This window comes from Camarhynchus parvulus, chromosome 12 (genome assembly GCF_901933205.1).
Source record: "Camarhynchus parvulus chromosome 12, STF_HiC, whole genome shotgun sequence".
NCBI classification, from domain to species: Eukaryota; Metazoa; Chordata; class Aves; order Passeriformes; family Thraupidae; genus Camarhynchus; species Camarhynchus parvulus.
The window spans coordinates 5,076,979-5,104,706 of NC_044582.1; the positions used below are offsets into that span (position 1 = coordinate 5,076,979).

Genomic DNA, 27,728 nt, shown 5'->3' on the forward strand with positions numbered 1-27,728 from the left:
AATAAGAGCCTAAACTTGATGCAGTTGTGGCTGGTGAGGATGAAGAGGGGTACAGCACAACGGGGCCAGTCGAGGCTCACTGGCCAACAGGTCCAGTTTCACAGTTTTCCAAATGAAAGTGCTGACATGTTCTGTTTAATCCATTGGGCCGCGGGTGCCCTTTACAAAGGATGAAAGATTTTTGCTAAAGAACCCAGGTCATACTTTGCTCTTGCTAGGGCAATAGCAGCCTTGCCTGACCTTGCGCGGTCTGGGCTAAGCAAAGCCTCCGGCGCTGTGGGTTCTTACCCGGGGATTCCTCAGGGCTGTGGCACGGTTTGGAAAAGGAGTGGACGCTGGAGCGGATGTGTGAATGCTGGAGCCGGTGTATGGATGATGGAGCCAGACGGTGTGTGGATGCTGGAGCCGGTGTGTGGATGCTGGAGCCGGTGTGTGGATGCTGGAGGCAGACAGCGTTTGGCAGCTGCCCGCAGCACCGGGCACTCCTCTGCCGTGCTCCTCAGCCGGCTCTGCCCCAGCGCGCTGCGGCTGAGCCCCCGGCTCCCGGGGGCCGGTCGCGGTCCGTGTCACGGGCCGAGGGGCGGTGCGGTGACGCGGCGGGGCGGGCAGGGGCGGTGCGGGCCGGGAGCGGGCGGGCAGGCAGCGCAGGCAGCGGGGCGGAGCGGCAGCGGGGCCGGCGCGGCCGCCATGCGCCGCTGAGGGCGCCGGCCGGGCCTCGCCATGGGGGCGCCGCCGCCCAACGGCAGCTTCGGCCTCACCGCCGGCACCCCGCGGCCCGCTGGAGCGCCGGGGCCCGGGGACCGCGGCTGCGAGAACGGCGCCCTCATGGACAGATTCGGCATCTTCCTGCAGGGGCTCCTGGGCGTCGTGGCCTTCAGCACCCTCATGCGTGAGTGGCGGGGCCGCGGCCTCCGGCCTGGCGGGGAGCGGGGGGCGGCCCGAGGTCGGGTCGGGCTCGGTAGCGGTGCCGCGGCCGCGCTGTCCCGAGGCCGTCCCGGGAAGGGCCCGGCTGTCCCGGCTCCCGGCCGGGGAGCGCTCGGAGGGGCCGCGGCGGCCTCGGGGGCGCAGCCGCCGCCGGCGCTTTGTGGGTGCCGGATGAGCTGGAGCGGGGAGGCCTCAGAGGCGTTGGCTCAGGTCCTTTCGCTTTCTTAAACTTGCCTTCCCAATGCTCGTACCCGTGCTGGTGGAATTTATTGGGTGGGTGTGTGTTCTGCTTGGGATTCTGCCAGCAGGAGGAGGCGGTGTGTGCAGAACCGCTCGGGTTTGGGATGTACACAAGTCACGGGTTTGGCTGATCAGTTTTGCTGCAGGTGCACCTACCCTGTCATGTCACCAGCAGCAAAGTCACGCTTGTTTCGGTCGTGCCTCGCTTCCTTGTAGGGCCAATCCTGGGAGCTGGAGCAGCCCCAGAGCTGTGTGGCCGCTGGCAGAGCTCAGCTGATGGGCAGCACTCCTGGCACTGCTCTCTGATTGTGGTGGAAAGGCAAGGAAGGTCTGGTGGCTCCAGCCCTGTGGGAGGGAGTCACAGCAACGTGAAACAATTCTGGTGGATTTGTCTCTGTGCCATGGTCTAGTTAGTATCCTTTGGCTGGAGGAGTGGAAAGGAAGCCTACTGTCATTACTCAGCTGACTGTGACCTTGCTGGTAGCAAAAACTGGGAGAGGAAAAAGAGAACATCAGGGACATGTTTTATGGTTTGATCTAAAGACTAAGATCCTGTTTACATTAGAATTGCCCTGATGCCTTTTCATGCTGCTGTCATACCATTATGGTTAACTCAGACATTTGCTACCACATTATATTTGCATGCCTTAGTGTCTCAGTCGCTATTGACAATTACATGGCTCTTCTAAAAGCTATGTGTGTAGCTGTCACCCTGTGGCTGAAGGGCAGCAGTAATCAGCAGTGTAGCATTTGGTCAGTGACAGCAGCCTCATAATTAGAAGTTTTAGCAGTTTCTAAACAGAAGTACCTCTGTGTAAGTAGGTGATGAGTACACAGTGTTGGTTTTAGATTTAAAGGTAATTTTTATAGATTGGGCATCAAAACGTGAAGAACTATAGATGTTAGTTGTCGGGATGGTATCTTTTTCTGGAAATAGTATCTTTATGCATATTACAGTAACACTGGACTAAGTGATGAGAAGAAAAAGCGACTATAAAAAGTAAGGAGTAGAAAAATGAAAACCTTGTTGTTGGCTGCACTTTCTGACTTGGGTTAGGAACTGTTAAACCATGAACTGGGAGGAGTCTGTTGATGCAGTTGTGGCAGAAGGGAGTGGAAGGCAGCCAGTCCTCACAATGTGCTGGTGAGAAAGGAGTCTGTGTCCAAAGCAGACTAGAGCAAAAACATTACTTATCATTCTTAAAAGTGAATATTCAAAATCAGGACAGGTTTGTTTGTCCCATCTTTGCCAGCCACATTCTCTTCCACAGTATTTTGTGCCTCTCCCTGAGCAGGAAGAGAAGCTGGTGGGCCTGTTACACTGGTACAAGAGCACCTCTCTCTCTGTTAGGGGCAAAATTCTGTTTTATGATAGCTGTTTCTGCATGTTTCTATCACTAGCATCATAAAGTCACCCCTGGACACTTTTTTATGTCATATGCAAACCACGTAGTGTGTTGTTCCAAACCCTTTAAAGTTTCCTCAGCAAATAGGGCTTTTTGTGACAGGTAAGATGTGACAGAAAAGCAGGAACTTGTGGCTGAGCATGGAGGGAGGAGTGTGACCTCAGCAAACATCTGGGCACCTGCACAGCTGTTCCTGTCCCCAGGCTGCTGGGGCAGGAGCAGTGACACAGCTGCTGGAGCTGCATCACAGGACTGCTTGCATTTGAGCTGGAGTAGCTCTGCTCCTGAAGCTGTCCGGCACAGAGAGAGGAACAAGTGGCTGTAGGCAAGGGCTGCTTGAGATTTGTGACTGCAGTCCGGCCCCTTTGGAACAGCAGTAATTCTCTGTGTGCAGCTGTATCATTTCTCCAGCTCTTGCCTTACTGGTCTGGTATTTAAATTTAATAAGGAGGAAGTCACTTGTCTTTTGTCTTTTTTTTTTTTTTTTTTGAAAGGAAGCACTAGAAGGAGATGTTCTAATATTTCAGTTGTGATTAATGGTACTGAGCCCTCTGTAGTAAAAGAAATTAAAGTCATGGCAGCAGGGATACATTGCACAATTGCTCTTTATGCACAGAAACTGTCTTTCTTTGAAAAATATTTGATTTGACATGTAAAGAATAAGAAATTTTGGTAAGTGGCTAAATCAAAGGCTGACCCAGATGTGCCCTTTTCTAGACAAATTTTACTATGCTTGCATTCAGTGGGAAAAAGAAAATATTTTTAAATGTAAGCTCTAAGAGCAGAAGGACCTTTTCTGTGCCTCACTGCAGGATGTTCATCTACAAAGAACTGAAGGACTGTTCTGAAAGCAAAATTATTTAAGATCTGACACCGCGGTCTGCCACCTTTTTGTTCATGCCCCTGTTCAGTTGCTGTAAAGCTGTGCTGTCAGCTGACCTGCCTGAATTATATAATTCAAACTTCATATTTGAAGGGCTAAAATGTGTTAAGTATCAGGTTTTTAGTTTGTGGAGAATGTGGTGGCTCTCTGCCAGGGAAAGTGTGGGAGCTGCCCTGCTGTGTCTGTCTTGTGAAACTGGTGGGAAAGGCTTTTAGCCCAGGCACATTACAGCCTACCTTGTGTGTTCCCACTACTGAATGGGCGCAACCAAGAAGTGACAGGAATGCTGAATTTCTCACTTTGAGCTGACAAAATGTTCATTTGACATTAATTCCTAGGTTTCCTTTTCCTTGTAGTTCTTGACTCCCTGTTCTGACACACAGGGAAGGAGGATCAGTTTCTCCCACTCACCCCACCTTACCATTTAAATTAATAACTTCCTTCTAGGTTTTTCCAGATTCAGATACAACCTGTCACAACCCCTAACCTCTTTCTTGTGGAAGGTGCTTTAGCCTAGTGATCATCTATCTTGAGTTTATATGGGAGCTTCCCTATCTCCCTTTAAAAGAGTTGAAGTTTGCATGTGGTTTTTATTGTTTTAAGGCCACACAAATTCACTCCTTAGTGTCTCTGATTCCAGATTGTACCCTGCTGTTCTTGATGTGAAGCATGTGCAGGGAGGTCCTTTTCTGATGTCTGAACCAGTAGTGAATTTACTTAATATTATCAGAGCCCACCTGTTGTGTTTAATTAGTATGAATTAATTTTACTGCTCAGCTGTGAGGCTAAAGATGTGTGAAACAGTTTCACTCAGATGCTGCAGAGGTTCCAGTACAGGAAAAGCTGAACTGAAGTTGGGTGTGACAACTTCTCTTGGGTCTCTTCTGACCACAGGCTCTCACTCCCTATCCAAGGGAACTAACTGATGAAAATCCACCTCATTTTGGCAAGTCTGCTTGGACTGGCAGCCCTCTTGGACTCTGCTCACTGACTCTCAAACCTGTTAGCGTGATGGTTTTTAGTGTATTGCTTGGTTTTGTTCTTGTCCCTCCTGCCTTACGTATGGATTTGTTTTTCACCCTGGTTTGTTTGAGCCAAGCCACTTCATAACAGGAAGTCTTAATGAGTTTCCTTTGATGGAAGAAATGCATGTTTATGCTACAGGTCACTAAGCCAAAGATAATATTTTTTTCAAAGTTTGCTGCTATCCTATTTGTATCTTATTTTACAGGATCTTGATTTAAAATGATAGCTTTGTTCCTTAGGTGTTTGAGGTTCTTTGGTGCGATGTTTGTGTTTATTTCCTGATACCACAAAGCAGGTTTTAAATACTTCAGTTTAATACCATGTGTTCTATCTGTAACTACAAGCACCTTCTGAGCATTGTGTAGTTGGGCTTTCATTGGTAGTGCATGATAAGAGAGGGATGTTAGCACAGTATTCTCATACATGTATGACATTAGATGGAGGTTTAAATAACTCCATTTTTATTACCCAAACCTGGGAAAGGCATGGGGGAAAAGCCACTGCCCATCCCCTTACCCTGTCTGACAAACTGTTTAAAGTAGTTTATTTACTAAGCTTGTTTGCCAGAAGATTGGTACCTTATCAGAGTGTGGCCATGTTTGTTTTGGGCTACTTAGGAATGGCTGAGAAATGAGATGTGAGTTGTATGATGAATTATTGAAATAGAGTCGATTCTCTGCAGGTAGAAGGTTTGTGTCTGTCTGTGAGGAAAAGACAAATATGCTGTAAAGGAGATCGGAGTGTGGGAGTCTGTTCCCTTTTTGTGGCCTTGTTACAGTTTGTGTCTGTATTCAGGCTGAGAAAGGTTTACAAAAGTGGAATGATTGGGTACAGGTGCAGTGAATAACCCAGTAGGTGGTATGCTGTTGAGTCACAGATGAACAAAAAGTAACCATTCCAATAAAAGATACTCTATATATATATTGTAAGGTGCTCTCTTTGCTTACAGAACCTTAAAGGAAATACCTGAAAAACTACATCCTTAATGCCAGTGAACTTCACAGCAAGGTTTTCCCACTTAAAAAGCTGTCCAAGGAGAAGGAATGTTTCTTCACACAATAAGCTATCTTAGTAGGTAATTTAGTAGAATTTGAAATGCCTTAGCAAAAATGTGCTTTTCAGAGGAATTATTTCATATTTACATGAAGGTAAATGAGTAATTTTACCGGAATAATGTTCTAGGGAGAAGGAATTAAAGGTAATTCTAGTTGCCTTTAAGAAAAAAGCATAAAATAAGCTAATGGATACAAAAGGTCTAAACCATATGATTTAGCTGTTTTCTATAGCAATTTTCTTTCTGCTTGAGCAGGCTTAGAAAATATGAAAATTTGATAGCCTGTAACATCAGCAGTGGAATACAGACCTGAGTAACAGCAACTAGCTTATTATGCATGGCATTTCCTGAGATGCTGAGCAGTGGCCTGCTAGCTTTATTAATAAAAGCATTTCTTCAAAAGATTATATATTATTCTGACTTGCTAATACTGCATCCTTGAATGTATTTGCTGTGAGTGATGCAGTTAATGTTCACATGAATCCCTGAGCACCCCTCAGCAGGGTCCTTTTTGTGTCCGGTATTAAAACTTGTCTCAAAAGTGTCAAATCACAAATGGGAGCTTTCCTAGTTGTGAAAATACGAACAGCATTGTGCTTGCACACCGCAGGCACGGTGCAAAACGCACTTTACTCATTCTCCTAGAGCTCTCACAAGTGCAGGCTCCTAGTGGCTTCTCAGCGCTTTTCGGGTCACTGCGACCCCAAGATTGTCAAAAGTCTCTTTTCCCAGCCCAGCACTTGAAGAATGAGTCGGAGCTCTTCAGTTCTCGGTCTCAAAGTTGTTTATTGTTTCTTATCTATAAAAAATTTTTCTCCTGCCCTGCCAAGTTCCATCCAGCAGGACAGTTCCAGGCACGCTGCCTGCCCCCGGGGCGGTGTTATGTCTTTATACTAAAAACTACTTATACAGTTTTTACAATTACTTTCCAATACCTATCACCTCTACTAGACAGTGAGCTTCTACTCTAGACCAATCTGTAAAGTGCTAACATCACAGCAGAAGATGGAGGCCAAGAAGAGGAAGGAGTAGGGCTGGACACTCCCAGTTCCCTCCATCTTGCCTCCTGAACCCCCATACCAAAATCCCTAAAATCTCCTTTTCCACCCCATAATAACTTCACTGTAATTCTACCTATACTGTTGTGGCTTGCTGATCTTCATATAAGGTTGGTAATTTGCTCCACGGGTCATAATCAAACCCACAGGTGTTTTGGGCTCCGTGCCAGGGCTTCTGAGCCCCCTGGCAGGGGTCTTGGACAATCAGAGGGATGTTCTGGGTTCCCGCAGTGGCTTGCCCGGTACATGCAGAGCTGGCATTGCAATGTGTGCTTGCAGTGAGTCCAGGGAGCACGCTGGGGTACCGCAGCAGCGGGGCTGGGTCTCTGCAGGTAAAGGAACACTAGCAAGATGTGCTGTTGAACTGTGCTGGAGGGCGACGTTCGGGAGAGCATTTTTCAGAAGTAGGAAGTGCCCAAAGCTCCCGGGGGAGCAGCGGGACTGGCGGGGTCGGGGCAGGACCCTGGACAGCTCCGAGGCCGGGGCAGCGCCTGCCCCTGTCCGGGCCCAGCCGGGGCCGCTGCCCCTGAGCCGCCCGCCGTGCGCGGGGTCCGGCCGCGGGCAGGGCAGGGCTGGGGCAGCTCCTCCCGCCTGGCTGCGGGCCAGGCAGGAAACAGCACGGCGTGATGGCAGTGGAAATGAATGTGTGTTACTCTCTTCCTCCTTCAGGCCCGTTCCGTGGCAATTAGCGACGATTGGTATCGCAGGGCACTGCAGTAGCTGTTGTGTAGGTTAAGTGTCTGCTTGTAGCTGCAGGACTTGGAAAAGCCCTGGGAGGTCACTTTGGTCAGGGCCAAGTAAATTGTGCCTTACAATGATCCAGTGTTTCCCTGTCCCCAGATGGTGAGGTATCGCTTGCAGCCATGTAGCATTGCTGCTGCTTGTTTGCTTTAAATAAATCATCAGCCCTTCCAGTGCCTCTGTGACATCCCGAGCTGTGTTTGAGACAAACAGGAGATGCACTACGAGCTGTAGCAGAAAAAAGAAATCCAACCCTGGCTGAATTAGCAAAGTAAATTACTTTCTTTTGCCATGCTAATATTGTATTTCTATTTAACATATGAAAAATCTATGTGGAATAAATTCTGTCCATTGTGAAATCTCCAGAAAAAGGCACATCTTGCTGACAAATTTCATGCTGTGCAAAAGCATGTAATAATAGGGTTGGAAAATGGTGCTTTTTAAGTGAAGGAAATAACCTGGTTTTTTTTATTAAAACTGCTTTCAAGATGTCCAATTCTTAGTTGCCATAGATTGTAATAGCACTTTATTGGTCCTCATGTCCTGATCATGTCAGGTTATTAATATTTTAGTGTCACTAACTATCCTTGAAATACCATAGTGGTAAAAGTTAAGACAAGGAAAATAAGGCATCAATTTAGACAAATAATCTACAATCTCTAAGTCTCTTTTCATTAGGTCTGATGCCCTACTTTGTCTTGCTGACTCAGAAAGTGTTTCATTTTCTAATTACTCAGCTGGTTGCTGGATGTAGTTGTGGGCCCCATAATAAGATTGTTCTAAGTATAATTACACATGTCATTCACATTATGAAATGTTTAGGAAAAAGGATAAGTTATGTTGACATTTGTAAACTATTAAAATGATAAATTATCCAGGAACTCTGAAGCTGTGTTTAATTAGGATGAACTTCTGGACTGTTAGCTAAACTGGTGTTTAACTCTGAAGTGCATAGTGAATGTGTCCTGACTGGTGTTTTATAATTAAATCTGTAAGGAGCTCATTTGTACAGACACACAGGCTGCAGTTTTGCGTTCTGTGGTGATATTAATTTCATGGTTAATGAAGTTTGCATTCTTAAAGTGATATTTAACAAGGTCTTATCTGTGTGGATTTTGTTGATGAAGTGAAAAATCAGGTCTGCTTTCTCATGCCTGCTGGTGGGAAATGCTTTGCATTCTCAAAGATTTCTTGATCTCAGCAAAATTTATTCCCTGTGAAACTCAGTTTGTTAAATCTCTGGCAGACTGAACACAAGCTCAGGGCTTGCATGAGTCCGCCTTTGCCGGCAGTGTGGTGTGGGCATGAGGTTTTAGGGTTTAGTCAGGGATAACTAAACCTGTTCACAGTGATGGTCATGATACAGAAGACCTGTTTTTCTGCCACTTACCCTGAATCACACATTTTGTATCTATTTGTTGTCATAACCTCATACATATGTTGTCATATGTAAGGAAGGTTGAGAATGAAAATGAGCTAAAATGGATTTACAGTTCAAATTCCTCAGAGCTCACTGTTCAAGGTTCAGATTCATAGTTCCAGGTGTGAGGTATTTTACAGGCATGCAGAGCTACAGCGGGGGAAAGTCGTGACAAGGAAGTTACTACACTTGTTTTTTTCTGGGTTTTATGATTTTTTTCCTCTAAATGTTGCACTTTTTAATAATAAACAAACTTTTTTTGTAATTTGATGTGTTTTGATATGGTTTTGGTCATTTTGTCTTCTGTCACATTTTTGGCTACCCCAGGTTCTAAGACCAAGCATTCCTCCTCCTCTCTTGGTGATTAATATATGTTGGCTTGCCAGAGAGAAGAGGAAAACTGTGCCACAGTTCCTTGTTTTCTCTGGTGGTGGGACAGTACCAAGCTCAGGAGCAGCTGGTCTGGGAGCTGCAGAGTGCTCAGGAGGTGAAGATTTGTGACAAGGAGTTTATTTGGGTGCTGCTTCTGTTGGAGAGGTTTCTCCATTGCTCCACTGAGCCTGTGAAAGAGATGAACCCATGGAAGTAAATATAAATAAGGTTCACCACAGCAATCTTGCACAGTCTAGGCAGTCCCCTTGAGAAAGTTCTTTACTTACAGAAACAACCTTTGCTTGCTTTTTCTTGTTTCACTGTGATAATTTTTTTTCTGTTTCTCAAAAATGCAGGATTTTTCTGTGGAACAAAAATTACTTTTAAATTACAAGCAGCTATTCACAACTACCAGCATATATCCTCTGTCTCTCATAATTTCTGAAGATACTACACTCTAAAATTTTAATTCCATTTTAGAATAATTGCCTTTACTTCCTTCCTGATATTTGAGAAGCTGCTATTCAATATCTTCCAGCACATCTTCCTTGCTTTGAGGCAGGTGGTGTGACTAACAGCCTACATTATTTTATATACATAGGACTTAAATGCTTTCTTTGGAAGGTAATTGTAATGTTAGAAGATGAAATAGTCTAAGGAGCTTTAAAATTATGGGGGTTGGGGGTAAGTCCCACCCTCCTCCATCTAATCTTAAAACCATGAGTTACTTATGGCAGTATGTTTTCAGTGCTGGCATTAGGTTTTGATGTAGTTAAGGAGTAAGAAGCCTTTTGCAGGTGGAAGTCATTATATGATTTCATCCTGATTTCATAAATTTAATTTATGAAGTGTATACCTGGTTGTTAGATACATTATATCAAAGAAGTCTGCATAATTGGCCTCTGACTCTCCTTTCATGGTATTTGATCATGTGCAAAGAGAATATATGAAAGTAGGTTGTGTATCTTTTGTTCTTTTTAAAACAGTTGGTGTTGTATGAAGTGTCTGTCTTGCAGTTCAATGCTCTGATAGTTCCAGCCTAGAAAGACTGAATCTGGTAAAGAAAGCTCTTTAGAATTTAAATGGCCTCTAAACATACAGTTTACATCTACCTTTGGCCTCCTTGATTTAACATATTTGCTGTGTTATCATTTTTTACAAAGTTTTTACAGTTTTCGTTTTACGTCTTTTTTGTATCTGAACTTACATTTCAGGTTTGCTTTCTGCTTTTAAAACTGTTACAGTTTCTGCCTTGCTTGATATTTTAATGAATGGTGATTGAGTTTGGAGCTGTGCTGTGAGAGTTCTGCCTGTTCCCAAGAGCTGATTTAAAACAAGCAGCTTGAATGACTTTAAGTTCATTGATACCTGTTGTCATACTAATAATGTTCAGAAAGCTTCATGTATTATTGAGTGATCTTGTGAATGCTGTACGTGAAAATGGTGTTGTGAATCGTAAATTGCTGCTTAGTGCACATTAATATGGATTGATTCTATTTGTCTTGTACTAAATAATTCATGTTTCCCAAATGGTTCTGATTTCTAACAGAGAAAAAAAATCCACTTGAACACAGCAGACTGTATTTTTCAGTCTTCACTGGGCGCTTGCATAGCATGACAGGAATGGCACAGCTGTTTTTCTAGCAACCTTGCTCTTTCATTTGGCAGTTGTTTAATGATACCTGCTTCAGAATATAAAAGTGTTTGCAGGAGGGATCTGTATCAACTTTCCAATGCCAATCTCACAGGCATTTTCACAGGAAGCTTAGATTTGCTTTGCTTTAACTATCTCATACCTGTTGAAGAAACAGAATAGCAAATGTATCTCTCTCTCTGAATGTGCTGGGAAACAGTTTTATTATGACTTTCAAACACAGCACACCTTGACCCAACAGTGCTGTGCATGCTAAATGCAAAGATAACAAATGCCTGTCTCTTAAGACTGAATCGTGACTTTTAACTTTATTATTTGGATAAATATTTCCTAAGCTACTTGTGCTGTTTACCTTGGAGTTCTTAAAGCAGTTACTTGCATCCCTTTATTTTTCATATTGCCATGGCTTTTGAGAGCTGAGAGCTGGATCCTTCTGTTTACAGGGTGTGTTGTAGATGCATTTTATGATTTCTAAAGTGCTCCTCTCTCTGGGGAGACAGCAAATAGGTTAGTAATCAAAAGTGTGAAGTTGTGTGCAATTCTCCCTCTGCTAGGTTAGTTTAGTTGTTTTAAAAGTAAGCTTTACCTTTAAGAAAAAGGAAAAAAGCCTCATGACAATGGCTATTGATGTGGTGTGTCTGGGCTGCTGGCTCTGCTAAGATGTATTTGTTTCCTTTATTGACAGCCAAGTTAATGCATCTGTCAGAGCCACACAGTCATGTGCTACCAGGGTGCACGAGATCAGTCTTGCTGAAATTGTCCTAGGCTGAGTTGTATGCAGGTAATATGATTTATTTGTGTCTCCCACAGCCGATCTATACAAGCTAAGGATTTAGGAAAAATTTTTGGAGCCTAAAGTACATACATGTTAGGGGAAAAAAAAACTCACCTGCCTCCTGTAATGCATTTGGCTGCCTTTCCTGAAGCAGCAGAGTCATCTGATTTATCCCAAAGCTCAGACATCAGTATTTTGGGTTCTTTTCCTGATAATGATTTCTCCTCTCCTCCCCTGCACTGTGAAGGGGAGCTTTACTTTTTGATAGCCATTTCCTGCAGAATGACTATAAAGTTTTAGCTCTCACTAAACCTTTGAAAGGAGAAAATTTACAGGTAGGTTTTTAGCTGGCTGCGGAAGCAGGTAGGAAGTAAATGCTTTTACACAGGTAACTTTCAGTTACTGTATTTCACCAGCATTTATCTAGCAAGCACTTCTGCCCATTTGATAAATAATGTGAAATCCAGTGCTGGCACCTTGTTTTCAGTTATCTCATGTCATCTGTGTTGAGACAAAGGAGCCCAGGTCATGAGATAGCTGGGTTTGATGGATGCTTGGCACTGGTGTGTTTAACTTTGTAGTAAAAAAGAGCCCCTTGTTCTCTGCTCTGACAAAAGTTCCAGTCAGGCTCACAAAGGTTTTGCTGCCTTATCACAACATTATTGTCACTGCTGGCAGTGGAGCAGAGACTGAGATAAGATCTGTGGTTTGCAGGTACCTCGTGGCTGTCCAGGCACTGCATCTTTAGTGTGAGGTGTCCCTGAATAACCAGCTGGCTGGGTCATTAAACTTTATTGTGTCCAGCTTTCTATAAAAGTTTCTCCCCGGGTGACCTTCTTTAATGGACCAGTTCTTAATTACACTACAGAATCGTTAAGGCCAAGGGCACAGTGGAATTAAGGAAGGGATTGGGTTCTTGCATGGCTAATGCTGTTTTCTCTCTTACAGAAGTTTTAAAAATCCTTTTTGCTGGGCAGCAAAGCTGGGGGCTCGTGCACTTCATAGTGTGTCAGTCTAATACTGACTAGAACAAAATTTTCCCTTAAGTGAGTTATTCCATAACTTTTTTCATCATGAAGGAGCCATGGTTCCTGGTGTGTTTCTCCAATGCAGCAATTTCACTGGAAATCAGTTCTAATCCAATATAATTTCTGCTTTAGTATCATGGGTGTCTCATGTGTGGAGAAGTCTGTGTCCTTAAGCAGAAATATTATGTAGAATTCTGGGGCTCTTATGCAGGGAAATAAGCAGCAGGCTTAGGGTGTCCTGCGTTTGAGCATGTAGCTAATGGGACATAGGAGTAGAAGGAAGAATTTGCAGTAGGGCAAAAATTGAATTGCCAAGGGCATAGTGCATTTTGGGGCTGGAGAAATGAGCAGCACACCAAAAACACTGGTTCTTTTGGTGTTTTATTGCAATCACATTTATTACCTCTTTTAAAACAGATGCAGACAGAAATCCTTTTTTTTTTTTAACTCTGATTATGGGGAGATGCTGAGCTCATAAGTGTCACAAAAGCTTTTGGCAATTGAGTGGTATATGGTTTACACACCTGTATATTTGTTGTAAGGCATCATTGTAGCCTATTCTCATTGGACATGTTGTTTCTTGCACTGTTAATTCTAAAAAGAAAAATTCTATTTTGGGGAAATCTTTTATGTAATCTCATGTAATTATTTATTCTCACTGTGCTGCTACCAAGAAAATAATGGGAAAGGAACAAAGTGAAATGGCAAGGCAAGGCTCTTAAAGGCTTTGCTTTAATAGTAAAGGGAAGTAAGTGCAAATTAATAAAAAATCACAAATAACATGAAATTCATTGGTAGTTGTCATTCCATAGTCATGTGAATTTTCAGGACTTATTAGTGTGCATATGCTTGTTCAGAACAGACATGGTTCCACTGTTGTGGGAAAAGTGTTGATACTAACAAGTAGAACAGTGTTTTTCAAAGTCTTCTCGAATAGAATTTTAAAAAATAAAAATCTGGCCTGCGTATGTAGTTGACTTTACAAGTTTTTTACAAGGTTAGAAAGTGTAGGTTCAGATTTGAGAGGCATATGGTCTGATAACCAAATGTTCTGGAAATAGTGCCATTCTCTGAGAGTGGTCATCTGAAAATCTGCATCTGATTCCAAGCTCAGGTGCTACTGCTTGGTGTAACTTCAGTGTTACTCCACACACAGTGAGCAAACAGCCTTGTACAGGAAACTTGTAATCCTTGTCAGGAATGCTGGAAATCCTGTGAATCAATACCAAAGTAGCCTGCAGATCCCAGCAGTCGTGCACTGTGAGGCTGTGTTGGAGGATCTGTCTGGTTGCAAACATGTTACTTGGGAAGCTCACACTACAGCAGATTTCTCAGTGTGAGATTCTGTCCCTCCACATATGTGTGTGTGGTTCAAATCTTGGAACTTTTGAAGTGTCAGATCACAGAAAAATGAGTTCTAGACTTAAATACCAGTTTTTTTTGGAAGGGACTCCAAATGTCACCGGCTCCCAGCTCCTGCTCAGAGCAGGGCCAGCCCACGTCCCCTTGCTTGGAGCATTGTCCAGGGTAATTTTCAAGCTCTGTCAGACTGCAGTTGCAGAATGTTCTTTGGGCAACTTATTGCAGAATTTAATTGCCCTCACTGGAATTTTTTTACTTCTTTCACCCTGGAATTTCCCTGGCTCCAACTTGTGGCTGTTTCCTGTGGCTCGTGCACTTGTGGGAAGGGTCCAGTCCTGCCCCAGCTGAAAGTGCCCAGGCACGTGAGGAAATGTGAATGTGGTGTGCAAATGTGATCCTCACCAACTTTCCTCCCTTTCTCTTTGGCCAGCTCAGCTGTCGTTCTGCTGCTGGCAGAAATATATAGGAGGTTTATTGAATGAATGAGTCACATGCTTTGTCTGTGACCCATCTTTGAAAAAGTTTTGAGAAGCACTGGAAACACAGGTGAAATTCCCAGCTCTCTCCTCAGAAGAGCAATGTTGACATAGTGCAGCTGCAGAGGACATTGAGCATGTTGATTTTTTTTTTCCCTTCAAATTAATGAGCTAGAGAAATCTTTGATCTTTACTGGGGTCATAAAGATTCTTAATGAGAACTGCCAGAACCTGCATCTGAGAAATGCAGTAGTGCATGATACATAGAAACTTTTCAAAGGTGTGAGATGAGCCAGATTTGTGCTGCTACAAGGGCAAGCATCCAGAAACTAAGAGTTCTTGAATCCGTATTGAAGTTACTTCACATCAGCAAAACAGTTCCTGTGGGACTTCTTGAGGAGATGAAGGAGAGAGAGAAAAGCTGGATTTCAAGTGTTGCTTTGCGTATTGACAACTTGGAGAGGTTTTATTTCATTTTTGTCTCTGTTCTGGCCATTATTTTTCCCTGTGAGTCTTCTGAAATTCTGATTGCAAAACTCCCACATTAAAGTATGTGTTAGAAACCCTTCCACAGTACTCTGGCATTAATTATTCCTAGAATTTCAGTGAAGTGGGAAGACAATTCAATGAACTTGAATTTTGCATTAGCAATACTGTGTCTTATATGCTTATCTATTATCTGTCCATCTGGCAACTCACATGCTTGTTGGCAGAAGTGCTTTTATTTCCTTTTCCTGAAAAATTCTGGCATTGAACGTATAAACAAGCAGCCCTTCTTGCTTCATTTATAATTCAGCACGAGCTTGTGCCCGTTATTAGTTAATTAATACGAACTGTGGAGGATGGCTGCCGGTGCGAGCGCGGCGCTCTGAGCAGATGGAGCAGCGGCGCGTCCTCGCAGGCAGAGCCGGCAGATTGAGATCCATCTGTCAGCTGACACAGCACCAGCCCCAGTCTGTGCTCAGACTGCCAAGAGAGGCTGGGGCTGGGGCTGGGAGCAGCAATCCTGGCTGCTTTTGGGGGAGCACAAGGCGAGAAATTGCTTTCCCCTCCCCAGTTTGATAGGTGCTGAAAGTGCCAGTAAAGATTCAGTAAGAAGCATGTGCTGGCTTTTGTTCTAGAATTAATCTATTACTAGCAAGCATGCTGAGGACCCTGAGCTTACCAGTGTGGTTGTCTGCAGCCTGCTGGGTTTTTGCTCAGTTTAGTTACTGGGAAGGCTCAAATTCTGCATCAAGGATATGTTGAGAAGTACCTGGCAATGTCTGCATCTGTCAGAAACACCTGATACTCACAGACACTGCTGCAAGGAACTGCGCTGGACAAACAGAACCTCCTGGGCTTTCAAGTGCTCATCAGGTTGCACCTCCTCAAGATTTTACTCATTTAATTTGGGAGCATACATTTTTGTGGTGAAATCAGCAAGTACATTCCAAAAAGACAGCTGCAGAGGCTTTCCAAGCTTGCTCTCCTGTTTAATGTGAACTCAAATGAAATGTTGTGTTTCTAGAACTGGCCGGAGAAGCACAGACCTTATCCAGGCTGTTTCTCAGTACAGATAAAATTTGAAATGCTGTTAGTAGAATTGCTTTTGAATATCCTCTTCCAAAATGAATTTTTGTGGATTTTTAAAAGAAATTAAGGATTCCAGGGGCAATGTACAACTTCATAGCAATAACAGAATTCAGGGGTGGAACTCACCCCTGCCCAAAGCATGCACACCATAGCAGTTTATTGCCATTTTGTCTGCAGAAAAGCATCTTGCACTAACTCCACAGTAAGCTGAAACTTCTGTTTCTTGCGTTTGTTTTGTGATGCTTTGTGGCTTCCTGTTGTTACACAAAAGTGCCACTAATTAAAGTAATCCATAGTGTGACTGGGGAGGACTTGTCATAAATAACAAGCTGGTTAACTTGGCTGAGTGTTGCTCATTTTTAACAGAAGTTTTGTATTTATGTCATGCTGTTCACAGGGAAAACTGCTGGCAAATGTTGCTATTACAACTTTATCTTTGGTGTAAATGTACAGTCTTTTTGTCCTGTCACTTTTTAGCTTCTCATGGGGGTGAAACAGCTTTTCTCTGCTGTCAGAAGAAGTGACAGTGAGGTGACAGGTTGGCAGCTTGGTGTTCCCTGAAAGTGCTGCCCCTCCACTTTGAAGGTGATTTATTTAATTGGTTTATGAGGACAGTTGACTTCGGGGAAAATTGCCTTACTTGTGAAAAAGTTATGATTGATTCAGAAACCAGAATGGGGTTTAAAGGCTTGTAAGCTGGGCAGGCATGATGTACACAGAGCATCCTATGTTAAACTGAAATTCATCACTAATACCCGGAGAAGCAGGTTAAAATACCTGTTGATATTTTGCCTGACTATACCTGCTATGGTTTGTGCCTCTTGAACCAGAATCTCTGCAATTTCAATGGGTGGAGGAGAATCAAGGATATTTCTGGTTTTTTAATAAGAGGTAATTTCTGAAATAAGAGCCTAAATAATTGTTTTTCAAGAACTTATGTTGAAGAAACTGGTGAGTGGTACTGAAATTTGGGCAGAACGAAGTACAGCCCATTCTTAGTGGAAAGGTTTCACATTACCTTGTTGTGTTTGTGTTCTTTGGGATGTGTAAGAATTTAGTATCTTGCAGCTGTAACAAAGAATAAATCTGTGTTAGGATATGAGGCCAGATCTGACAGAGGTGAGGCTGCCCCAGCTCTGACCCATGGCAGGGCTGAGTGTGTATTCCCAGCAGGAAAAAGGTTTTCTTGCCCAGAAGGAGTTAGAAATGGAATTTTTTAAGAAGATGGGACAAACTTCAGACCAGACAGAGTGAATATATGGACCAGCCACTGTTTGCACATCAGCAACTGCTTTTATGCCCTTGTCCCTCTGTTTTCCCACACTTGTCCTTCAGGAGTCCTTCCAGATGGACCAGGGATGGGGTGGAAGTACATGGAGATAGCTGGGCAGGCTATGAGAGGAGCTTTCTGTCAGATGCCCAAGCAGTTTGTATAATAAACTGCAATGAAACTGCAACAGACAAACTTGCCTACTCTCTTGCCTTTGTGTATAGTTGTCATTATTTAATACTGATTTCTTTTGTTTGTTTCCAGTATGTTAAAATTGTCTGCCTTTCTGTGAAGGGATTATCAGACTAAAAAAAATCTGTGCTTCTTTCCTTCTGTAATTCAGTTTGCCAACAAAATAGAGACACGTTGTCAGAGAATGTATTTGTCCTACACTTGACTTCATTCCGATATTATGGACTGCCCCAAGTTCTAAGAATACTTTACAATTTGGGTTTGGGTCTCCAGCGAGAGAAAGAAACAGCTCTTTCTAATACCTGCTTTATTGTTGGAAATTAAATTTTCTGGATGGGCAGTCATAAAAGCTCGGGCCAATGGAATGGTGGTCATATGTGGATTATTGTTTCATGTGAGGGATATTGGCAGTGAGAGAATGGAGCTCTAGGAACAGAGAGGTGACAGAAGGGAGTTTCTTTGAAAATGGATCCTTGGAGTTTGATATGGTGAAGTGCAGTAGTGAAAGATCCATTTCATCGAAGGCTGTAACATTTCTGCAAGTCTATTTGCTTTCACTTTTCTATATTTTTGTTGCTTTGGAAGCTGCTGATTGTCTTCAATTATATTTTTTTTTCTCCCTAGTAAAACGCTTCAGAGAACCAAAGCATGAAAGACGTCCCTGGAGGATATGGTAAGTTTCTGCATGCTTCATTCTTAACTTGTTTTCTTCTTGCATGTTGTAGAAATTGAAGGGATGATGTTAGTGCAAGATGATTAAAATGAAGAAAAGTGATGACAGGATGTTGGTAACTGTCAGTGAGGAACCAAAAAAGTTACCAAAATACTTGAGTCAGGCTACCTGTTTCCTGGGTACGCTTCCAGGAATCTGTAGAGATGTGCACTTAGGCATAAAGCTTCAATTTGTGCTTCTTCCTAAAGACAGAAAATTAGAGTAGCTTTAAGATGCATAACATCTACAAACTTGCATAAGCTTAGAGGAAGATCTCAGCTGGGCTCAAATAAAATTCCATGTTTTCTTGGTATCCTGCTATGTGTAAAATAGAAAACAGGATGATAAAAAATACATCAACCATAAAAAATATGAGGTATAAAAAGTGTGTTTCTGTTTACTACACTTTTAAAAGTTTCTGGATTGAAGCAATGCCAACATAAGCTGTACCAATTTTGAGACTGGTGTGTAAGTGTTAGGCTGCCATTCCACTTGTTCGAGACTTCAGTGGTTTAAATTCCACTCATGCAAAGCTGCCTCTCAAAACTAACACTGACCTTTATTTTATTGAAAAAAGAAGTACAAAATCTTTGTGTACTACAGTTTACCTCAGACTGAAATTCTGACAAGTGCACTGATAGCCCTTAATTTTTAAGCAAAGGATCTTGTTCTGGGACTCAAGTATTGTTATTTATAGCAGAGTGTACTGATTAGATATGTAACTCACTGGCTTCCTGCCTCATCTCCAACACTCAGCTCTCTGTGTCATGCAGTGAATGAAGAGATTGAAGTTCAAGACTGTTATCAGGGAGGGTAGATGAATTCAGGCATAAAATGTCATTTGGATCTGTTGGGGTGTTTAGATCTTTTTAGACACGCAAACAACAGGCAAAATGGTTGTTTTTCTGAATAATACAAACACACTCTTGCCCGCAGAATACTTATTATGATTCTTATGTTCTACATTTAATGAAACATCCACTGAAAGCGTTGGTTTTGTGCAAAGGATGATGAAAAAAGAATGCTAAGGGCTGGAGTCATTACTGAATCACTGTCTAAGTGGGGGTTTATATTTTCCCCTTGAGTAACAAACTCTTTTTTCTCTGACTTTATCATCTGCTTTGGAGATAATATTGTCAAGGTTGGAATTCTTTTGCAGTGTGTTCTAAGCTCTGCACTGTAGATAAAATTCAGTGAAACCACTTCATGCTTCCAGGTGAAAAATATGCTGGCTTTTAAATGAAATGCTGTAGATAAAGGACTCATTAGTCACTTTTAAGTTGTTCGCCTACAAGCACATGATGAGGATTTTATTTTTGTCTGTGCCAGAAGCTTGCTAAAAATGCATAAACATAAAAGGTCCAAATTACCTATCAGAGCTGGGATACTCATTGTTTCCAGGAGGTTATTAAAGACTTAGCCAGAGTTAGTCAGGATTAGCTCTTGGATCATGCATATGATACCAAGAGGATATCTGTAGACTTTGTGCTTACAGTGGTGGGTTTCGAGTTAATATGATTTGGGTTATTGTTAGAAAAAATAAGGGCAAAATTTAAAAGGAAACATTGTTAAATAAGAACTAAATACTATGATACTTTTTATGTTATTCTGGTGTTCTCATTTGGAAAAAAAAATTAATAATAGAGATGGAGTTTTAATGAACATAAATTTGCAATGTCTGTACTGTATTGTAAACAGTTTTGTGTGTCTTAAAAACTGTTTTTACTTTGCATAGGTTTTTAGATACTTCCAAGCAAGCCATAGGGATGTTGTTCATCCACTTTGCAAATGTCTATTTATCAGACCTGACAGAAGAAGACCCCTGTTCACTGTGAGTGTTTAATTTTGGAATAACTGGCCTTTGTGGAAGTTCTGGGTCTGAGTTGGTGTATGTGAATAGTAAGGCAAGATAAAACTGAGATCACAGTTTTCATGGTAAAAATTAGTCACTTCAAAAAACCTGTGGTTTAGACTTAGTTAATCAAGGATCAGCATTCTTCTCTTCGTGGCTGGCAGGAGTCTGGACTGTGTGTAGCTATTTTAAACCTAAAGGGCAAAGCCTTGCTACTTGTCCCTCTCCAGTGAATGAATGGGGACTTGGGATGCACATTGCAGTTCAGGTTTGTTTACTGAAGGTGCTGGGACCAAAGGAAATGAATATCCAGTTGTGTTCACTGTAGTAAAGCAAGGCTGTAATACAAAGTGAAGTTGCTTTCAGAGTTATTTAGCAAAAATCATTTGTGTTTGTATTTGCTTCTAAAACCTACATTGGCTGCTGCAGTATTATTTTCATTTTGTTAAAAATGGGAAATCTTGCTTGGTAGCCAGGCAGTTAGTACAGAAATTAATTCTGCAATGTCACGCTTGGAGCAGTGTGACGAAATAGATAAGCATTTCTCTGTAGTGTATTAAACCTGGAGATTTTATGACTAAGACCCCGACAGGCTCTTTACAGGAGCTCCTGAAGCAAATGGTAATTGTTTGGGTTTGTTCTTGATAAGGCTCATGCTCAAACTAGCTTCCACATTGCTGGTAGTGAAGGCTGTGAAATTACTTTTAAAAGCCCAGTAATTTGCCTTTTAGAACCACTCCAGTTCCTTTCGATGGCATCTGCTCACTTGTTGTTCTTGTGTAAACAAAGGAGAGACACAGCTCAAGGAACATGCTTGTGTTGCTGCGCAAGCCAGTTTTTATTCCTTATTCCTCCTTGGTTCCTTCTGTGCTCCTACATGGTAGAAATGTGCAAGAACACTGCTTTTCTCCCCACCACAAAGCATTCTGTTAGGCACACTGCATTTATTTTAGCACATTAACTATAAAATTTGAGTTATGACAGTTTCAACAATACCAGGCATCATCGTAGGATTTTCCTTGCTTATAGCTTTAAGAATTTCCTGAAAGGTTTAAAAACTGGCAGGTGCAAATTACTTTCATTCAGTTTTTATAACTCAAAAGTATATATTTAAGTGAAGTAACAAAAGCATGCCAGAAATTGTCAGTGTATAAAGCTAGTGTATTACAGTATTTTAAATTAAAAATAACTTTGTTTATTAAAAATAACACAAAGCATTTTTTAGGCGAAATAAAGACATGTGCATTCTCTCCTGCATCTACATATTTTTATTTTCAAATCCCACTTTTAATCTAAGTGTAACATGTCACAAAACAGGTAAGAGAGTGAGATTATTCAGTGCTCTCAGGATAACTAAATTACAGGGTGGAACTGGATAATTTCTCAGACAAGGATGCAGGTTCTTGATAGCAGAAAAAATATCACGCAGCATTAACCAAAATCTATGTTAGGAAAAATATCCCTAAGTTTGAATTTCGTGCAGACTTGCCTGGCAGCAGCACAGCAGTCCTGAGGGCAGGTTAAGGATGCATCCCAGGGTAAGCCCGGCATGCTGGAGAATCTCGGTGTTCTGGGAAATCTCGGGCATCCCTGGGGCCGGGAGCCCTCTCTGGCTGTGGAATAGGTGCTGGCACCTCTGATTTCCCTGCTGCTGCCTTCCTGCTGCGGGCTTACAGCAGCCTCTTGTGGCCTCAGCAGGACTCGTGCAGAATCGGGATTGCCGACGTTCCTCTGCAGACACTCAGCCTCGATTTTAATGTTTGACTAATGCAACGTTAATTAAAACTCAGATTTGGTGAACAGTTATTCGAAAATAACTATTTTTAGGAAGTCTGGGGGTCTTTAAGGACAGGAAAAAAATATTGAGACTTCTAAAATTATTTAAATTGTAGGCGCTCAGTGCAAGTACAGAAGTGGGTAAATGATTGTTCTCAGTACTCTGGCTTCTCAATATACTTACAGATCTTTTATCAATCATGGTATTTAAATACCCCAAACCTGTAGAAAATAGACCCTGACTCCTTGGGTTTTTGTCTGTTTTTCCTTTCAGGTACCTTATCAACTTCTTGCTGGATGCCACCTTAGGAATGCTGCTGATCTACATCGGGATCCGTGCTGTCAGCAGCATCGTGGAGTGGCAGCAGTGGGAGTCCCTTCGCTTTGGGGAATATGGTAAATATTCTGCTCTGGCACTGAAGTGATTCTCAGGGTAGAGTCCCAGAGTATTTCAGCAAGTGTTTAACTCGTCCTAAAATTGTTGTACAGTCATTTTAGTGTTTCACTTGTCACGAGGGTTCTTTTAAGTTCTATATTTCAGTATTCACTTTGTGTCGTAGAAAGCTCAACAAGTCTCTGAACATTCACTGAATTTGGAATGACTGCTTAAATTTTGTTTTTTTTAAGGAGTGATTCAACAAACTATGATATTGGCTTATCTCATGGAAAAAATACCAGCATGATAAATTGACTCTGAAACACTTACAAAAAATGATTTCTGGAAGGTCATTTCCTAGTAAAGCTTTCACTGAACCACATACCACTGTCTGAAGATACAGACCAAGAGTTCTGCCAGCCCTCTTTAAGCAGCCACATCCCTTCAGAGAAGGGAATGGCAAGATGGTCTGTGCTGCTCCTCAAGTAATGACCACTGGAGCTTGTGCATATAGGGCCTGTATCACTGGTGAAAAACATGTGAGGGACAGACTGTGAAATCCCTTCCAGGTGAAACTGCAGAGTTTATCTTCCGTTACTCAGAAGTCCACTCATGTGCAGAAGTTGTGGATTTGCAGCTGAAGTTGAGTATCACACATTCTTAACATCAGCATTTAATTTTGTTCAGTCTTTTATTCTCAGATTGCTGCAAATGAAATTTTTGTATACATGCTAGAAATCACATTTGCAGCTCCTTGAGACAGGAATGGGAGGAGATGTTGCCTTATAAGAGAGCTGTGGCTCTTCATCAGAGAGAAAAACAACAACCCCAGTGGTTTGGGGGGGAAGAAGTTTAAGAAAGTTAAAAATGTTTGCCTAACAAATTAGGAGCTTTCACAGCAGTTTTATAATTATTACTGGTAGGATTTTGGTTGTGTAGATTTCTTTGGTTTTAATGATCCTAAGTAGCTGACAGAACTAAGAATAAGTAAAGGCCTTGTGAAATTGGAGCACTCTAAAAGCTTGAGAAGTTTGCAATCAAATAACATTAATTGCTATTTGCTTTAATGTCAGAGGTCTAGATATGGTAACAAGCAACTTAGAAATAACTGCCTATGCCATCAGGGCATGTTAGATTTATAGAGATTTACTGTGTATCTTTTAGGGTACAGTTTGTGGCCACTTAAGCTGTTTAAATCAGCACTGCCACAACACTGCTTGCCTGCTTTTATCCCACATGCCACAGTCCAGTATTTCCACTCTTTTCCTTGGGCTGGTGCATATCTGACTCTTCAGGGAATTGACCAAGAGAGCTAAACCATCAAAACTTCACTTGATGTAAGAGAAATAAATAGTTCCTCCAGATTAGTCCCAGGCTCGTGTCTCTAAGGGATTAGGTAAGCACCAATGCCCAGGGAAGGCAAAGGGGCAAGGAAGGAGGTGAGACCTCTTGCCCAGAGCCCCATTTTCTGATTGTTGGTTTGGCTTGAAGCCATTTAAAGATGTTTGAGCAGCTTTCAGCCCATATAAAACTTGAGTTTCCTCTTAGAGAAAAAAAAGTGTATCTATTACAGTTACAGGTAGGTGTTTGTAATCATGTCAGATATTAGATTTTATTTCTCCCTAATAACATTTTCAATTTTTCTGTGTGTAATCTGTTGTCCTTTGCCATTTTAATGTTCTTTCAACGGTAAGCAGTCTGTGGGTGGGGAGATGTGGGGAGTATATTCACTCCCCTGAAATTTCTCTATTTCTCACTGACTTTCAGAATGAACCCAGGTCTATTATAGTTATGAGGCATTTCTGACTGCAGTAATTAAGCTCCTAAAATCAACAGATGAACTTCTGTAGTGCTTTGGAGATGGTCTGTGGCTGCTCCAGTATTGTCACTTTGAATTAGGAGATCTGAAACACCTGAACCTGTTTATTGAGTATTCTCCTCTGTGTGTGTATAAGTGATGTATGAAATTACATAAACCCTCTTTTGTTAGTGGTTCTCTCTAATATCAGATCATTTTATTAGTCACTAACTTTCTTTTCTGCATCTTTATTAATGTGCTGTCCTGCCCTTAGCGTGTTAGGTTTTTAATCAAGCTATTTATCAGGACTGTTTTAAAGCATATTGCAAATCTGCATTTCCATTAATCATGTGGGAGAGGCTTCTGGTATAAAGAGAATTAGAGAGCAGATGCAAAGTTATTTGTTTTGGCTAAAACTAAGTAGGTGCAGTAAGCTTAGGCCCTCTGTAAGAAGTCTCATCTCATCCAAAAAGACAAGTTGCATTGGATCATTTGCTGTCATCTTCTTTTAAGTGTCTCTGGTGTTCCTGAAGCAAAAACCCTCCTATCACCAGTTTATTTAACATTTTTCAGTTTGACCCAAAGAACACTTGTTATTTTTCATAAGATTTTTTTAAATAAAGCAGGGTAAAAGAGGGGACTAAAATGCAGTTCTGTGGAATTGCAAGTGTGTTTACAACTTGGGATTTTGAAGTTAAATATGGAATGTGTAGCATAGAATCACAGAGTGGTTTGGTTTGGAAGAGATCTCAAAGCCCATCTTGTTCCACCCCCTGCCATGGACAGGGGCACCTTCCACTATCCCAGATGGTTCCAAGCCACATCCAACCTGGCTTTGGGCACTGCCAGGGATCCAGGGGCAGGCCCAGCTGCTCTGGGCACCCTGTGCCAGGGCCTGCCCACCCTCCCAGGAAACAATTCCTTCCCAATATCCTATCCATTCCTGCCCTCTGGCATTAGGCAGCCATTCCCCCTTGTTCTCTTGCTCCATAGCCTTTTCCACAGTCCCTCTCCAGCTCTCCTGGAGCCCCCTCAGGTACTGAAATGCTGCAATAAGGTTATCCTGGAGCCTTCTCTTCTCCACACATCTCCTCTCTTCTCCACCCCCTGGGTCACCGAAAAGTATCAGAGTCTTGGAGCATTTTATCTGGAGTAGGAGAGTCGAGTGCTCAGCTTGGAGATCAGTGTGATTTCAGTTTGTTTGCAAATGTGGGAAAACAAACAGGAGCCCTCCTTCCACCCCCAGGCAAGTCTCTTCTTGTGACTGAGTGATGTTTGTGTTTCTAGAGCCTAAATAATCATTTGTCTCAAGTTAGTTCTCACTGTGAGCTCATTTCCCTTCTTAGCTCTATTACTTGATCCCTGGTGATTCATTACTTGAAGCTGTCACAAAAATAGCAGTGTCCTGCTGGTTTTAAAAGCCTCTTCTTTATATGGAGGATAGTTTTTAAGCATAAATGCCTCAAGGAAGGAATGGATACCAAAATATCAGCATTTATAAATGGTGGCTGTTTGTACAGCAAAACAGCACTGCAGTCTGATTTATGAACAAAGGGCCAAGACACTCCCTCAAGGGCTTTTTTACATCAGAATTTTTAATTTTATTGGATCTCTCTTCATATCTATGGTTTTATATTTTCAGATTCATTACTTCAGCAGCTGGATTTTAATAGAAGTGCAGAATCTGTTAATATATTTGAGTGTGTAAAGAGGAGAAAAGCAGTCATGATCTGTACTGAAAAGAATGTTCCCTGCATTCTCCTTCCCTTCTTGTCTTGAGCTACTTTAGCTGCTGCAAGTAGAAGACAGGTGATAAATCTCTCCTGGTGATTATAAACTCCACTGGCAACTGAATTGTGCTGTGACCTCTTTCCTTGGCTTTTGCTTGAGCTTTGCCATGGCAGAGCTCAGAAATTGTATTTGATGCATCTTTTTCCTCCAGCTCTTCGTTTGCCCCTTGCAGAGCAGCTTACTTACAGCCATGTGGGGTAGCTAGCACTGCCTTCAAAACAACTTAAAATTTATTTTGGAGTAGTTCTGTGAGTTAGCATTTTCTTAAAAATTTTCAGCATCTGAAGAACAGGAGGAAGTTACAGGGTAGAGGAATAACAGGTATTAGGTTCAAGAACTGTTTCTAAACATACTTCTGCAAACACCTGATGGCAGTGGCAGACGCAAGTGTAGACTAATTTGGCATTGCCCAGCATTTTCCAAAAATGCTGCTACAGTTGTCACTGCAGGGGATTCAAAATTTTTCAGTTTTGTTTTTTATTTGCTTTTCGTGCACTAGCAACATTTCCAGTAATTTGCTGGACTATTTCGTACATGACAAGTATAAAATCAGAATTCAAGAGATGACTGTAAGAGACTTTAGAAATTAAATTAGAGCTTTATGGCTTCAACATTAACATTAAAGTTCTAATTTGGGTTTGTGTACAGAACCTCTGAATGTACAAATGTCTGAAGGAGCTCTTTGGAGCACCTTCTGGATGTGGTGATGTTATTAACTTGAATTTCATGGCTTATAAAACCATACAAAAAATTGTTTAGAAAGGAACTCCATATAATCCAGCCTCTTGCTCAAAGCAGGATTAACTTCAAAGCTGAAGTGGGTTGTTCAGGATGTGGTCCAGTCAGTTTTTAATTTCTCCATGGTTTAGGATTTAAGAACCCCTCTATCTAAACAACCTACTTCAGTAGATTTAACCACTCTCACTGTGAAAGCTTTTTTTCCTTCATATCAGAATTGTATCTTCACCCACCCAGTCTGTATCTTCACACCTTTCTTCAAGGATACTGCTGGGACACTGTCAAAAGACTTGCTCAATTCAAAGTAGGGAGGATCCCTGTTGTCCCCAACTTGTAATTATAGCTGAGATAATTTTGTAAGTGCAGTAGGGCACACAAAAATCCTCAAGTAGAATTTAATATACAGAACTTCTAATTTCAGTCGTGTACCAAAATAAAACCCCAAAGAAACCAGCACCACTCCCCACAAAAATATTGTGGAACAAAACATTCATTGCTGAGAGCACACCGCACTTTTTATATGGAGTTTCACAGTTTTTGCATGTACAAAATCTCCTGAGAGATGCAAAATTGTTTTCACTGCCTTTGCTTTTAGGAATGAAATAAAGAGGAGAAAGAGATTAGAATCAACTGTTCATTTCAATAGTAGAGCTATAGCTAAAGCTAGATTATTTTTAAAATATTTTCTAATTAGTGAGAAAAACTAGAGAATGCTAATAAAAATGGGGAGTATAGAAATTAATTGCTAAAATGTAATTCTCAAACCTAATTCAGGCCTTGTATCTTCAGAAGAATCACAGTTGCTTGACTCTGACTTACTGATGTTTTCCCTTTAAAATTCTAACTCTTTGGGTTTTTACAAGAGAAGCTGCAACTGCAATATGTAATTGTAAAACTTGAGCATTTTAATTGCTTTCCTCTCAGACTGTTGGGTGTTGATCAGAAACTCATCCAGTAAATCTTGCTTAGGAAGTATTTGTTGTTTTGGACTCCAGTCTGATTTATCAGTTTCTCTGTGTAGCATTTCAGCAGCAAAGCCTCAGTCTCAGAGTATTACCAAGTATTAATACTGAAAGCCTTTCAGGAGTGTTCCAGAAAAGGAAGCAGCAACTGTCCATTATGCATTACAAACACATAAAGGCATCTGATTTTCCATTGCACATTATTCATCCCCAGGCTAAGGGTTTGGAGCTGCCTTTGACAAGATTGCAGAGGCTGCTGCAAAGACT

General features: G+C 41.8%; 1 protein-coding gene across 1 annotated transcript in view; it reads left to right on the forward strand.

The window, feature by feature from the left end:
- The first annotated feature begins 720 nt into the window (after positions 1 to 720).
- The window catches only part of LOC115908282 (store-operated calcium entry regulator STIMATE-like), a 34,787-nt gene continuing 7,779 nt past the window's right edge, over positions 721 to 27,728 (forward strand). Inside the window, exons 1-4 of the mRNA XM_030956761.1 lie at positions 721 to 889; positions 18,081 to 18,129; positions 19,904 to 19,999; positions 22,071 to 22,192. Coding sequence (XP_030812621.1) covers positions 721 to 889; positions 18,081 to 18,129; positions 19,904 to 19,999; positions 22,071 to 22,192 — 436 coding nt within the window. The remainder of the gene's footprint in view (positions 890 to 18,080; positions 18,130 to 19,903; positions 20,000 to 22,070; positions 22,193 to 27,728) is intronic.